Source organism: Metarhizium brunneum, chromosome 2 (assembly GCF_013426205.1).
Source record: "Metarhizium brunneum chromosome 2, complete sequence".
NCBI classification, from domain to species: Eukaryota; Fungi; Ascomycota; class Sordariomycetes; order Hypocreales; family Clavicipitaceae; genus Metarhizium; species Metarhizium brunneum.
Window position 1 is genome coordinate 1,959,944 of NC_089423.1, and position 12,331 is coordinate 1,972,274.

Here is a 12,331-nt window from a genome sequence, read left to right on the forward strand (position 1 = left end):
AAAGCGCCCTCTCGAATTCCACTGCGCTTGCTCCCTAGGTCCTGTCTGCATATGAATGACAGACAAATGGTGGCTCACTGTCCCTAGAAGTTTCGACTTCTCTTGTGTGCATGCCTCATAGTTTGTACGACTCAGAATTGGTTTCCGCTTTGTTGACCTTGTCTGCGCCGCAAGGAGTTCTGGGGAAAAAAACATCGACTAACTTCTACAGTCTCTCTGTGCGACGGAGTGAGCGCTTCTACCAAACGTCACACACTCAGACGCAGCGGGCTATTTCTTCAAAAACGTTCCTGATCTGGTTTGTCTGAATTCGGCAACTTTGCAAGATGATATCCAGCCAATATTTGCTGGTCGTGACCCTTTACTTCGTCACCTTGGGTTGGGCTATCTCGGCGGTCCCTATCATGGCCAACTCGACAGGCATCTCCTGGCACCCTGCGAACCACACGCAATCTACATGCGACCCATCAACATTTTCTGAATCCACAAACACTGATCCCGCAAAATGGAAAGAATGTGCAAGCCTCTACAGCTCCTGGACCTCAGAAAACGGCACCTTCAGACTCGGCGACTTGGATGCTACCGGATTCACGCCAATTCTGCAGACGACAGACTGTACGCTTGGAGTCAAGCCGGCCGATCCTTGCCTGGGACCTTTCACTATTGGCGACAGGGACATCAAAACGCTCTTGGAAACGAGTCTCAAGGAGTTTTCTAAGGGTACAAGCTTGGGAGTTACCGGCAATGTCAAGTGTGCCACTGCAGTAGGCAGCAAGGGAGATGTAAACTGGCGGATTTCAAAGTCATAGGGTGACAGACGATTATCATGGCCATGTAAGCATACATTACAAGTGCGAGGGAAGTCGAGCGGTTGTTTAACGAAGGATGGGTCATGAATTGGGCTTTTAGTTTCCAGGAACATGGGGGAGTCGGAAATGTGCGAGCTTGCATGCACATGTGTTATTGTAAATTCTGGGGCTTTTTTTCTTCCAAGGCAGGTCCTTGGACCACGAATTATTCTCTTCTTCTATGAATCACAGTGACGGGTCAACTTAACGAACCCTGAATGAAACTGTTCCTTTAGGTAGCCCCAAACAATCTTCATTATATACTACTAGACTGCAAGGCTCAGAATAATGTTCTTGGTCCAAATTGCTCCTCTTTTTTTTCCCGACATGGCAGTTTTAAGATTTAGCCATCTCCTGCGCCGGTCCATCAAACAGCCGTGGCTAACAAGCTGTCTTTTTGCCCATGCCATTCTTTAAATCGTCTTCAACCGTAATAGTTCTCGATCTGCGGCCAGGAGAACTGTGCTGCGACATCTTTTGATGAAGCCAAGTATGTAAAGGTTCGACCAAAGTCTGAAGCAATACAGACTGCCGAGCCTTATCATAGACACACCTCTCTTATGGCGATTAGGTGAACCCCTGAAACTGCCTAGTCATATGATTAACCCTGCCAATTCTTAGGTTTATTCGTCTTTCATTGGGAGTTCCCAGTAGACTTTGCGACGCGTTCCCGCCGCTTTCGTCGTGGCTTTTGTATCTCTCTCCATGCCCGCCATCCTCGCATGTCCATTTTAAACTCTGCCCACAGGATCGTTCCCGTATGTCCTCGCGTTTGTCCGCTTGAGAGCCGATTTCAGTTGCACAGGCTGCTGGTCAGCTTCCCGCGTTTTCTGATGCTCCCGTCCATGTTGCCCCATGCTTGTCTGATGCTCCTGTCGTGGTCTATTCCACAGATTCCCCTGGAGTAGCTTCCTCCGCAAATTCTCCTCGAGCACCTCTTTTCGCAAATCCTCCTGGCGTAGTTTATTCTGTAAATTCCCCTGGAGGAGTTTCTCCTCCAGGATCTCTTGGAGGCGCCGCTTCTCCAAGGCCTCCTGGAGTTGCTGCTTCCGCAAGGTCTCCTGGAGCCGCTGCTTCTGCAAATTCTCACGGTGGGATTTGTTCTCCGAATAGACGCCACGCAGCCACTCGCGAAACTTGTCCAGAGTATTGACATGGTGTTTCAATTCTTTGGCAAACTTGTCCTGTTCACGGGCCAGTGATTCCTTGTTATCAAACTGTTTCGCCTCGAGTCTATGCAAGGCGATTTTTAACCTTTTTCCTTCCTGGCCAAACTCTTTCTCGAAGCCGGCCAGGTCCTGGACGAACTTTTCTCTTGACTGGCCCCTTGTGTGCCGAGGTGGAAGTAGCTCTTTGAGGTTTTCCCAGAGCTGACGAAATGTGTTGCTCCTTTTAATATCAGCTAGTTGGAGCTGCTGTTTGGAGTTTTCTAGGTTCTGGAGTTCAGCTGTGCCCCAGATACGCGGCTGCGCTTTAGCCGGAGGACGCGCATGTATGTGATGATGGCTGACATTATCTTGGTGCTGTTTCTGAAGACAGAACCGGTCATGTATATTATTTTCAGGAGCCTCCATTTGCTGAGGAGGTTTCTTGAGGCTTTGTAGTTCGAGCTGCTTTCCGGAGTTTGCTAGGTTTCCGAGGTCAGTTGTGCCCTGGATACGCCGTTGCGCTTTAACTGGAGGACAGGCATTTATGTGATGATCGCTAACTTTATCTTGGTGGTTTTTTTGACGCCAGAACTGGTCATGTCCATTATTCTCAGGAGCCTCTATTTTCTGAGGTTTCTCGAGTCTTTGTTGTTCTCGCAGGCACTCCTTGGAGCGTTCGCACTTTGACGAGACCCGGCTGTTGTCGCTCTGGATGCGATCCATGGGCGTTGCTGCTCGGGGCTCAAAACACGCGGCTACGGGAAGGCAGTATTTTGAGCCTTGTAGGCACTCTTCCAGCCTGGAGCGAGCCACAAATTCATCAACTTTACGGCGGCTGGGCTGGGAAGAGGTCCTCCGTCGGATGGAGAGATGGAGGCGTTGCGACTTGGAGTCTGCCGAGATTACGTCCGGGCGCGATTCATCTTTTGGTTCATGGATCCTGACTGCGTTACTTGATTCATGGAGATCTTGGTAAAACTGTCGTCGGAACGTCACCACCTGCCGAAAAGTCAGTCGCTCTGTCTGCGGAAAGTTTGTCGAGGTCGCTGGTGTTCTGGCTTACGACTTTTGTCAAATATATCCCTGTCCATGAGAAAAATCTGACCACTGCGCCTTCTGGAGATGTGCTGGCCGTGAAATCGCTGCGGGTTAGATACGGCGCTATATAATCCCAGCTGTATATAAATACGACGACAAGTGGGATCTTGATGACAACATCCATCATTGCCAAGAGAAGCGTCCGTAAGCGACGCTGCCAAAGAATCTTCAAAATGATATGGATACAGTCTGTTGAAGGTTATTTGCCGTCTCTTGGCACATGTGCTGTTGTCGAGTTGGTATAGGATTGTGGTCTTGTTTCGACAAGTCTGGACGCAGGAGCCCATGTTGATACGCATACTACCACGTGCCCAACAACTTGTGTGCTTTCACAGCGCGAAAACTACGCAGACAGGTTTCAGTGGTGTTTATGATGGGAGAAGAATGGACTTGAAAGCGGATGAGAGCAGATGCACGGGCTCATTGTCACCAATCAACAGCGGACAAACGTCAAAGACACATACAAAGCCTGCACATGTAAAGGTTTTTCATTCATTCATGACAATAATTTGTGAATTATTTTTCATGTTTGTGAGGAGTTCAATCAAGTTCACCGTTGTGTACTGGTGTAGGACGAGTAGTGAAACACATGACGATGTTGAAGCGGTTTTGCACAAGTTGAGAACAAAGAGTATGTGAACGATTTCTTTTTTATTGGGATGCATGGACCTTACTTGTCCGTGTGCATTAAAACTGGCTCCCTTCATCACAGCATTCTCCCCTCACTCTTGACGTGCTTTTGACCGGGCAAATCCAGCCCAAGAGTGGATGTGATATATGTGCGCACTCCAACTGCTCATGATTTCAGGTATTTGGCGCATCTCAAGAGTCCAAGACACCAAATAAATGTACTGTTGTACCTGTAAATTTGGCCCGAATACTGTTGCGCATCAAGAACAATTCACTGATATACTGCTTAGTATAATATGGTATCGAGCGTGATAGCCAGGCACCTAATCTGGTCACATACTCTGTCTCCCACTGTGTATTGTGCTTCAGCATATCAAAGCCCCAATCTGGTCGCCGTTTCCTAATAGTCCGATGTCCTTTGCGAACGGCAATGTCAACGCTGGAGGTTGCGCATGTGACCAGCTTCCGTAAGAAGCAGAGGATTGTTTTACGTGGCAATCAAGGAAACTTGAAGCGGACAAAGTCGTATTGTTAGATCTTTGTCAATGAGCCCCCCATTTTGCCATCTAGCCTCGTAGGCTTCAATCAAACAAGCAGCATCACGTAAACAAAAAGGTTCTAGTTGAACAAGTTTGCAAGCTAGCTAGAAGCTGGAACCTCGTCCTATCTAGTCAACTAGCTCATGAACTTTGAGACAAATCTTTTATTTCATAGACACGGATTGAGCTAAGAATCAGTTTACAATCAAGTTAATTTTGCTTACAGACTGGGTCAGGGGAGCTTCCACGCATAAAAGGTAGTCGGTCAACAGAACAGGCCGAAGGAAGAAAATGCGACGCTGTAAAGGCTAAACAGCGGTGAGGACAAAACGATGAGGAGGCAATATAAAACACTGATGCTCCAAGAAACGTATTCATTAGAGACGTTATATCAGCATGCTCATTTAGCCAGGTTATATCCGGTAATTCCACGGCAGTCTGCAATGCGATGTAGACATTCGCTTACACGCAGATTGGGCAAAATACCAATGATAAGACAGCAAGGACACAAAAAAAAAAAGCAATAAAAAATAAATAATTGCCCTTTTTCAGCTTGAGCGGTGAGCCCCCGCATGCCAGTTTGGCTCTCAGTCAGTCACATAGAGCACCAGACATTTCTTCGCCTCGCCCAGAAGCGAGATTGCCGCGTTAGTTTCCTCATGTGATGGTGATGGGCGTCGCGCTGCAACGTCAACGGGCAATCTTACAGGTCAGCGAGGTGCCCCGATCAAGTCGTTTCTGACTCCTCTGAGACAGTCGGAACGACTCATCATGACACTTGACCAGATGCTATGTACATACGTACGGGGTACACGAAGGATCAAGCCGTCCATGTTCGTAAGCCAGGAAGCACGACCCGCCAAGAGTCAAGACGATGACGACGTTTGCTCTAGATGGATGGGCATGGCGGCGGCTCGATGAGGCAGGGGATTCCCGGCATGGCCCGCGGTGAGTGTGACCAGACCAGCCAGTGGTCGTGGTCGTGGTCGGCAATTGCCTCGGCCAGCCTCTCCGTGTTGGGCTCGTCTTCTGCAGCAGAGGTACCAGTTGACGGAATGAGTTGAGCTGTCGCTTCCGACAGTTGTCGCCCGCCGCGTGCTTTGCAGCGAATTGCTACTGCTCGGGACGGACGACTCCGTGTTCTGACCCAAAGCCCACGCCATTCGCGCCTCGATCCCTCTCCGTCCCGGCGGGCTCGTGTATCGGCGAGCAAGACGCTTGGGCGTAGTAGTAGCACTGAGTAATACCGTCGACCCATTTTCACTCATCCGTCGTCAAGAGCTGGCACAAGCCGCTTGCGCCACGGCAGGTGAGGCCACCAGCCCTAAGATCTGCTGGATCTGGCCCCCCAAAAAGCCATGGTTACATTGACGGGGTCGGACGGCGGTCTGGCCCTGCTGGACAAGCGAGGCAGGGGTCTGGTGGTTTTGGGCTGGAGCGGATATATGTATGTAGGGAGTAGGGCTGGCACGTCTGAGCTTGTCTGGGGCCGATGAGATGAGGCAGGGTGAGGGCATCACGGGCATCACAGAGATGACGCTGGGCCGACTGTTTTTGTGTGCATGTATCCTTTTTTTTCTCTTTTTTTCTTTTCCTTCTTTTGTACTAGTACTCCGTGGTCCCTCCATGTTGTCAATTGCAGGAATCAAAACTCTAAAAGTGAGCTGGCATGTCAGACATGTCACGACAGCTTTCATTCCTCTTTGTGCCGCGGTTTTCAAAGCCAAGACCCCTGCGCCCAGAATAGCATTTTTGTCTGCGTGGGCACAAAGTGTCTCAGCCCCGTGTCTTGTTGTTTGTTGTTGTTGTTGATGCTGCTCCAAACGGGTCAACGCTGAAAGCCAGCCTCCACGAGCGAGCGAGCGAGCGAGCGACGCACAGTTGACGCCACAATACGGAGACGGAGTAACCAGACCTGTCAATTGCAACAAGGGCACTGGGAGCACAAAGGGTCGAAACTATTGAGTAGTAATACGTAGCTCGGTTGAACTGTGAATATCCACCTGTCCGGCTGTCGGTGTGGATTCACGACCTGGTTGACATACAGATTAGCCCAGCCTCCGCAAGCCAACTTTGTATGCTACTACGTACTGCTGCCAAGAGTCGATTTGCATTTTGGACGGTGCAGACTCAGCACGTTACGTATCGCGGTCTGCGGCACACGGGCCAGATTGCTCCGCGTCGTAAACGGAGGACGGAGTACAATGTCTCGGCTGCCTTTAAGGTTCCGCGGAAGGGTCCGGCGATGCTACCGTCTGCCTCCAGAGGCGCATGTGCTCTGTTCTCCGGAATGTTTTGTTGCCTCGAGTTGTTTCTGCGGCCACGGAATGAGCCGCGTACTATGACCCTGGACCTGGGCCATGGTATTGTGTTGTGGTCTGCCGGAGGCGTTTGGGACGCGATCCTCTTTCTCCGCAGATACGGTGCAGGAAATGCTACACAATTTACTCGGTATTAATTGACTCGAATGCGTCAATACTAGTACGTAGTACACATATAGTAGTAGTATTAGTAGTACTCCGTAAACTAAAACAATGGCCCCCGTCGCTTGCCATGTCTCCTTTTGGTCTAGACACACGCTCCAGCCGCCTGGAGACGTGGACCGAGTACGTATGTACATGTACGGAGTACGGAGTAACATAATGGTATGTAAAGTACATACGGACCTCGTATGTATGGACTCCGTATGTATGTATGTTGGTTCTGCGAAATCATGCACATGACAATTCGCCGAGTTGGCCGAGTGAGTGAATGATGCCCATCCGTCGTCCTCGAAATGTCAGAAGCCGGTTCGTTCATACCAACGACAACATCTACGTATGCATCGCATCCGGACAAAGCCATGCGCGCGCCCCGCCGGTTTTCTCGCCTTGCGACGTTTCTCCGCAGCATCTCAGCGACACATGCATGCAGCTTGACTGACCCAACACCTTGCTTTTGTTGGCTCCCGCCCTCGGGCACAGGGGGATCGGACGAGGCGGCGATGCCACAAACAAAGCCCCCTCTGTTGAGCCTCCAAACGTTGAAAGCCATCGCGTCTGGAGTGCAATCCGGCCGGCACACCGTTCATTGATTGATTGATGTCTGGTCAGTAATATTTCCAAATCGCGCGCCAAACCGCCACCTCGTCCTTGCCTGCCGGAGCGAGCAGGTCATTCTGCCGCCGTCATCTGGACTCCCCAGAGCGCAGGGCCACTTTGCTACAAAGCTGCTTGATGGGTGTAAGCGCTGCAGGGAGAGCCTCTGTCTGCCCCTTGGTTGAGAACGGTTCAATGTTGCCTCGTCATCCGGAGCCAAACGCCGGTGAGCGAGTTTAGGTTTTTTTTTTTTTTTCCCAACACACCCTCCTCCCTTGGCTCTCCATACACACAGACAAAGGTCGTCAGGGATCCCCCCGAGCAGCCGAGGAGGAGGCTATTTATGACCGTTTTGCCGACTTGGCCGGCGCCATTGTTGCGCAAGAGCTGAGCTGTGGCTGGCCACATGCCACGAGTGCTTCCGCGTCCCCATGCAACCTGTCGGTGGCCGTGACAAGCAAGCACACCCTCGAGCTGGTATAACAGTGAGAGGACCAGACACCTTGCCATGGCTGGATTTTTTTCGTGTCTCTGCTGTCGGCCGTTGGGTGCCGGGCGATGAGGTGGTGAGTGTGGTGCGGAAACACGAGCGTAACAAGATGTGAGAAAAAATAATACATACGTACTCTGTAATAATGATGAATAATAATCATGATAATTACAAGGCCGCTGGCCCACCGGATACGGGAGTGCGTGTTTGCACGTCAAGTCGAGCTCATCCCCCGTGTGTTCCACGAGTGTGCGTAGTTACCGAGTTCACATACATGGAATTTGGGCAAAAGAAAAATAAAGCACCTCGGTGATGAAACTGCGAGGCCGCAAGGACGGAATGCATCCTTACCCCGTACAGGCAACCGTCTTTGTGTGTTTCAAGTCTCAACCAGAAATGAGAACAGCCACCATTCATCACACAGGCAGTCAGTCTGGTTCAAATGTCAAGGTCGTCACCAACGCCGTCTTTTTTTGTGACCGACGGCCAACAAAGCCATACCCAGACTTGACACGGCTCATCACACGTCACCAAGCCGATGCGATCGGAATCACGCTCCAACACCGCCAGGCGCCTCCAGGGCGGTGCCGTACGTGACTGGCTGCGCGAGGCCAAACTCACTGACCGAGACAGAGTCAAGAACCCGGTGCCGTCGGTCAGCCAGTGGTCCGCGCAAACCCGGTCCTGCTCGTCCAACATGCTCATGCTCATGCTGGTGCTCGTGCTCATGCTCATGCTCTGCTCATGCTCATGCTCATGCTCTGCTCATGCTCATGCTCATGCTCATGCAAGCCTCAACACCCCGTTGGTGACTGACGTGCTCTCACATTCGCATCTGGGCAAAAGGCGAACGAGCAAAATGTGATGCACCAACCAGGGCGTGCTGTGCGTCTGGCAGAAGCCGCCGCTCCGCAGGGCTACAGCCTACCAGGCGGCGTCGTGAGCCGTGAGTTGCGAGTTGGGAGTTGTGAGTCGTCCCCCTCACCACAGCTTTGCCCTCTCGCATCGACCCTTTGCTCCTTGGTTGCTTTGCTGTCCCTGTTGCTGCCCGCCGGCTCCGCCTCAAGTAGTACCGAGCAGCTTGAGCTGGCGTTCACTCGACACTGACCGACCGAGCTGATGGCATGCCCGGCATGGTGCTGCCGTGCCGCCGCCATTGACGCTGGTCTTGCGGCATTCGACCTGGCGGCGTTGTGGAAGAGGAGACTTGTCATGTCTCGCTGCCGTCGCCCGCCACCCGGCCCAGCGCAGAGCACACCAGGGCAGACCATCTCATCACCATCCCAGATAATCCAGCTCGTGTCAATCTTCCGCCGTCCCGCGCAGCTCCAAAGCCGGCAGCCGGGAAGAAACGCTGGCACATGCCACCAGCGCGCGCACACACACACGCACACCCTACCCCGTCTCACCCCCCCAAGAACCCGGGGGTGGGAGGGCATAGTTACATTGGCGGCATGCGGGAGATGGGTGAGATGCGATGTGTGTGGATGCGCATGTGGTGAATGACCTTGGCATGGGCCAGGATGAAAGGGCCATCTGGCCTGGGGGCGGCTGCGGCTGCGCGGATCAACCAACAACATTTGATGCAGCTCTTGTGTACTACTCCGTACTCCGTACTCAAAGGGCAGACGGCACTTTCACAAGCAGGGCCATGCGATACCGATGGCTTGGCTGGCCGGGCTCCCAAATAAACCGGCCCATTCCTCCCCTCTGCCATCTCTCTCGAGTCTCAACACCCCTGGTTTGCTGTTTCAGTAGAAAACACTTGCCGTTGCTATTGTTGACTTGTCGACTGTCTGTGAATGCAACAATCCGCTTTATTCATTGTCCCGCTGCGAGGAATCAAAACTTGTCTTTGCTAAAAAAAGACCGGCTTCATCATCTGACCGCCACCATTCCGCGAACAAGGCGAACCACCAGGAACAAGACATCTACTACTAAGCCCTACGAATACCAAGCCGAGCTTTGGCCAAGTGCTGGCTGGGGGAAGAAAAAAACATAAATATATCCATCCATCGCCCCCCCGTGCCGACCACACTGAGAGAATCCGCCGTTTCGAACCCGACGCTGGACAAAGAACTGCTGTGTCGTTTGCTTGCCTGTGCGCCAGGGTTTCCTCCAAGTTGAACCATCGCCGTATGCCCAAAGGCAAACCACCACACGGCTGAGAGCAAGGTTTCGACGAAATATCCAACGGACTGGACCGTCCCCAAACGGAAGCATACGCCGCCCGTCTGGATTCGCTGCGACAACCACGGCGTATAAAGACAGCCCCAGCCCACCGCAACTGGTCCCTATTTGGGGGACGCACATCAAAGCTGTCTTCTTCCGATATATCAGACAGGCCCAGGAGGCCGAGAGAAAAGGACGACCCTGGACAGACATGACGGCGGTGCAGACAGCAAAAATGGCCGCTTCCGCTACGCCCATCCCTATCCGATCACACAGCACCACCTTCTTCGAGCTGCCGCTCAAGAAGCGCAAGCAGCGTCGCCTGCTCGAGCAGGAGCAACGCCAACGAGCCCTTCTGGAGGCCGAGGAGGAGTCACGCTCCGAGGCGTGGACCTACATCATCGAGTTCCTGGAGGCTTCCGAGTGGCGCGATCAAACGGGCCAGATCACCGTGGTATACGACGCCGTTCCGACCATGGACGGGCTCGTGTCCTACGGCTTCTTGGACGAGAAGGAGGGCACAATTGCCTGCCGGCGGCTGTTCAAAGCCCCCGTCGTGTGGGACGAGCTGGGCCGCGGGCTCTGGAAGGCCCTGCGATCCGTCGCGGACCAGCGCCGAGCTGCTCTGGAGGAGGTCGCCCGGGCCAACGCGTGGAACTCTGCCACCGCCTCCGAGGCCTCAAACTCGCTCCCCGGCTCGCGGAGATCATCGTCGCGGCGGGCGTCGGAGGATTCATGCGCGACAACTTTGTCTGGCGCGTCGGTGTCTGGACACGCCTCGCTGAGCTCGTCACCCCCCAGGAGGGGCAGCGTCCCTCGCATCTTTTCCCGGATTACAGCCCGGCGATAGGGTCGCCTCGGGCTTTCTCTTCATGTATCGATTACGTTTGGGATGCAACGGCGCACAGAAATACCCCCTCCTGTTAGTAAATTTACGGATTTGGATGAGCGGTTCCACGCAACGGCGTTGACGTGAGGGCATGTATGGCTTTGCTGGGTTAGCGGCTTTGTTTTAAGGATATGACTGTAAGCGAGGCGTTGTTTTTTATCGTTGATATTATCCATCATGTCATGGGGTGAGGTGGTCATATCGTAGCGATGCTTTATGGGCGCATAAGAATGCATGGTCTGGGGTACCGACGTTTTAGGTAGACGGGATATTCCCGATGATTTTCAACGTGAACACAGTGTGATCGTTGCCCTTTTGGGCATCATTTTTTCTTTTTCTTCATTTCTTTTCGATCACATCCTTTTGCGCATGTGAGTGCCGTATATGCCGTGAGCCCAACTTCAGTACTTGAAGTGCATGTGATCAAATGGCGGTGATGTGGTTGAGTTGTTGACGTGTGTCCGCAGCAAGCATGTGACCTACCACCCGTTACACTCCAGTCTCGACGTATTGAAGACGGGGCAGAAACGACGAGTGTCACTTCCAAACAGGTCAGTTTCAGTGTCACAACCTGTCGCCTCACTTCTACTTTGGTGGTACTCACCCAACATCTCACGCGGGCGCTTTAGGTTCCCTCGACTTGTACCGGTGCAATGTGGTTGTGCAGTGCTGGGCCAACCCGCAGAACATTGAGGCATTGGATCGATCCGGTTAATTCCTTGAAGCGCCTTCGGGCATATGATATACGTGAGACTACTGGAATTTCATCGAAGGGTGGCATCCAGGGCTCTTGGGGGGGCCGAGAACTTGAAAGAAGGTGAGTCTTGACACTGTTGTACAGTTGACAAAACCAGAGACCGAAGCTTGAGTAGCCCGGGAACTAGCCGGTGACCAATAGCATCAATATTTGGTATCATTTGATGGAAGCATGAATCAAGGTTGTAAAATCAACATTGACACCTGGTTTGTTTTCCGGTGACCGTCAACCTTGCTTCGTACAATTTAGGGTAGGCATCGGCATAACCTCGGATACAAAGCCCACTAGCTTGGGCGCCACCCAATGGGATTCATGCAATGGCCACTTCTTTGGACTTTCTTGAAATCGCCCAAAGCCTTCGCGAGGGCAAGCGCGCGCCAAACAGCCAGTCAGGCTGGAGCTCCAAGAACTAGCTGGTGCTCATTTCTTTCTGAAGCTAGCAGCCTGTACCCGCATCTTGAAACCTCACAACTCGACGACGCCTCGAACATCATTCGCGTCTCGCCGTTCAAACCCTTCCTTTCACGGACTTCAGCCGGCGGAGTCTTGTGGGTTGCTTCACGTGTTTTCTCCTCACTTCGATTTTATTACATTGCGACTCTTGTACCTTGACTTTGGATGGTTTTGGCACTGGGCACCGAGTGATGACGAGACAGCCTCTGCTGTTCATCTAAGCCAGGCTC

At 52.5% G+C, this 12,331-nt stretch overlaps 3 protein-coding genes across 3 annotated transcripts; 2 read left to right on the forward strand and 1 right to left on the reverse strand.

The window, feature by feature from the left end:
* Positions 1-404: 404 nt before the first annotated feature.
* On the forward strand, positions 405-809 carry G6M90_00g035470 (uncharacterized protein; the record flags this gene model as incomplete). Its single annotated transcript, XM_014691456.1, has 1 exon — positions 405-809. One exon carries the CDS (start codon positions 405-407, stop codon positions 807-809), a length of 405 nt encoding a protein of 134 aa, XP_014546942.1.
* Positions 810-1,579: 770 nt separating this feature from the next.
* Positions 1,580-2,719, reverse strand: G6M90_00g035480 (uncharacterized protein; the record flags this gene model as incomplete). Its single annotated transcript, XM_014691457.1, has 1 exon — positions 1,580-2,719. The coding sequence occupies one exon, from the start codon at positions 2,717-2,719 to the stop codon at positions 1,580-1,582; it is 1,140 nt and encodes a 379-aa protein (XP_014546943.1).
* A 7,518-nt stretch (positions 2,720-10,237) lies between these two features.
* G6M90_00g035490 (uncharacterized protein) lies at positions 10,238-10,852 on the forward strand (the record flags this gene model as incomplete). The annotated part of the gene is made up of 1 exon (XM_014691458.1): positions 10,238-10,852. One exon carries the CDS (start codon positions 10,238-10,240, stop codon positions 10,850-10,852), a length of 615 nt encoding a protein of 204 aa, XP_014546944.1.
* Positions 10,853-12,331: the final 1,479 nt, after the last annotated feature.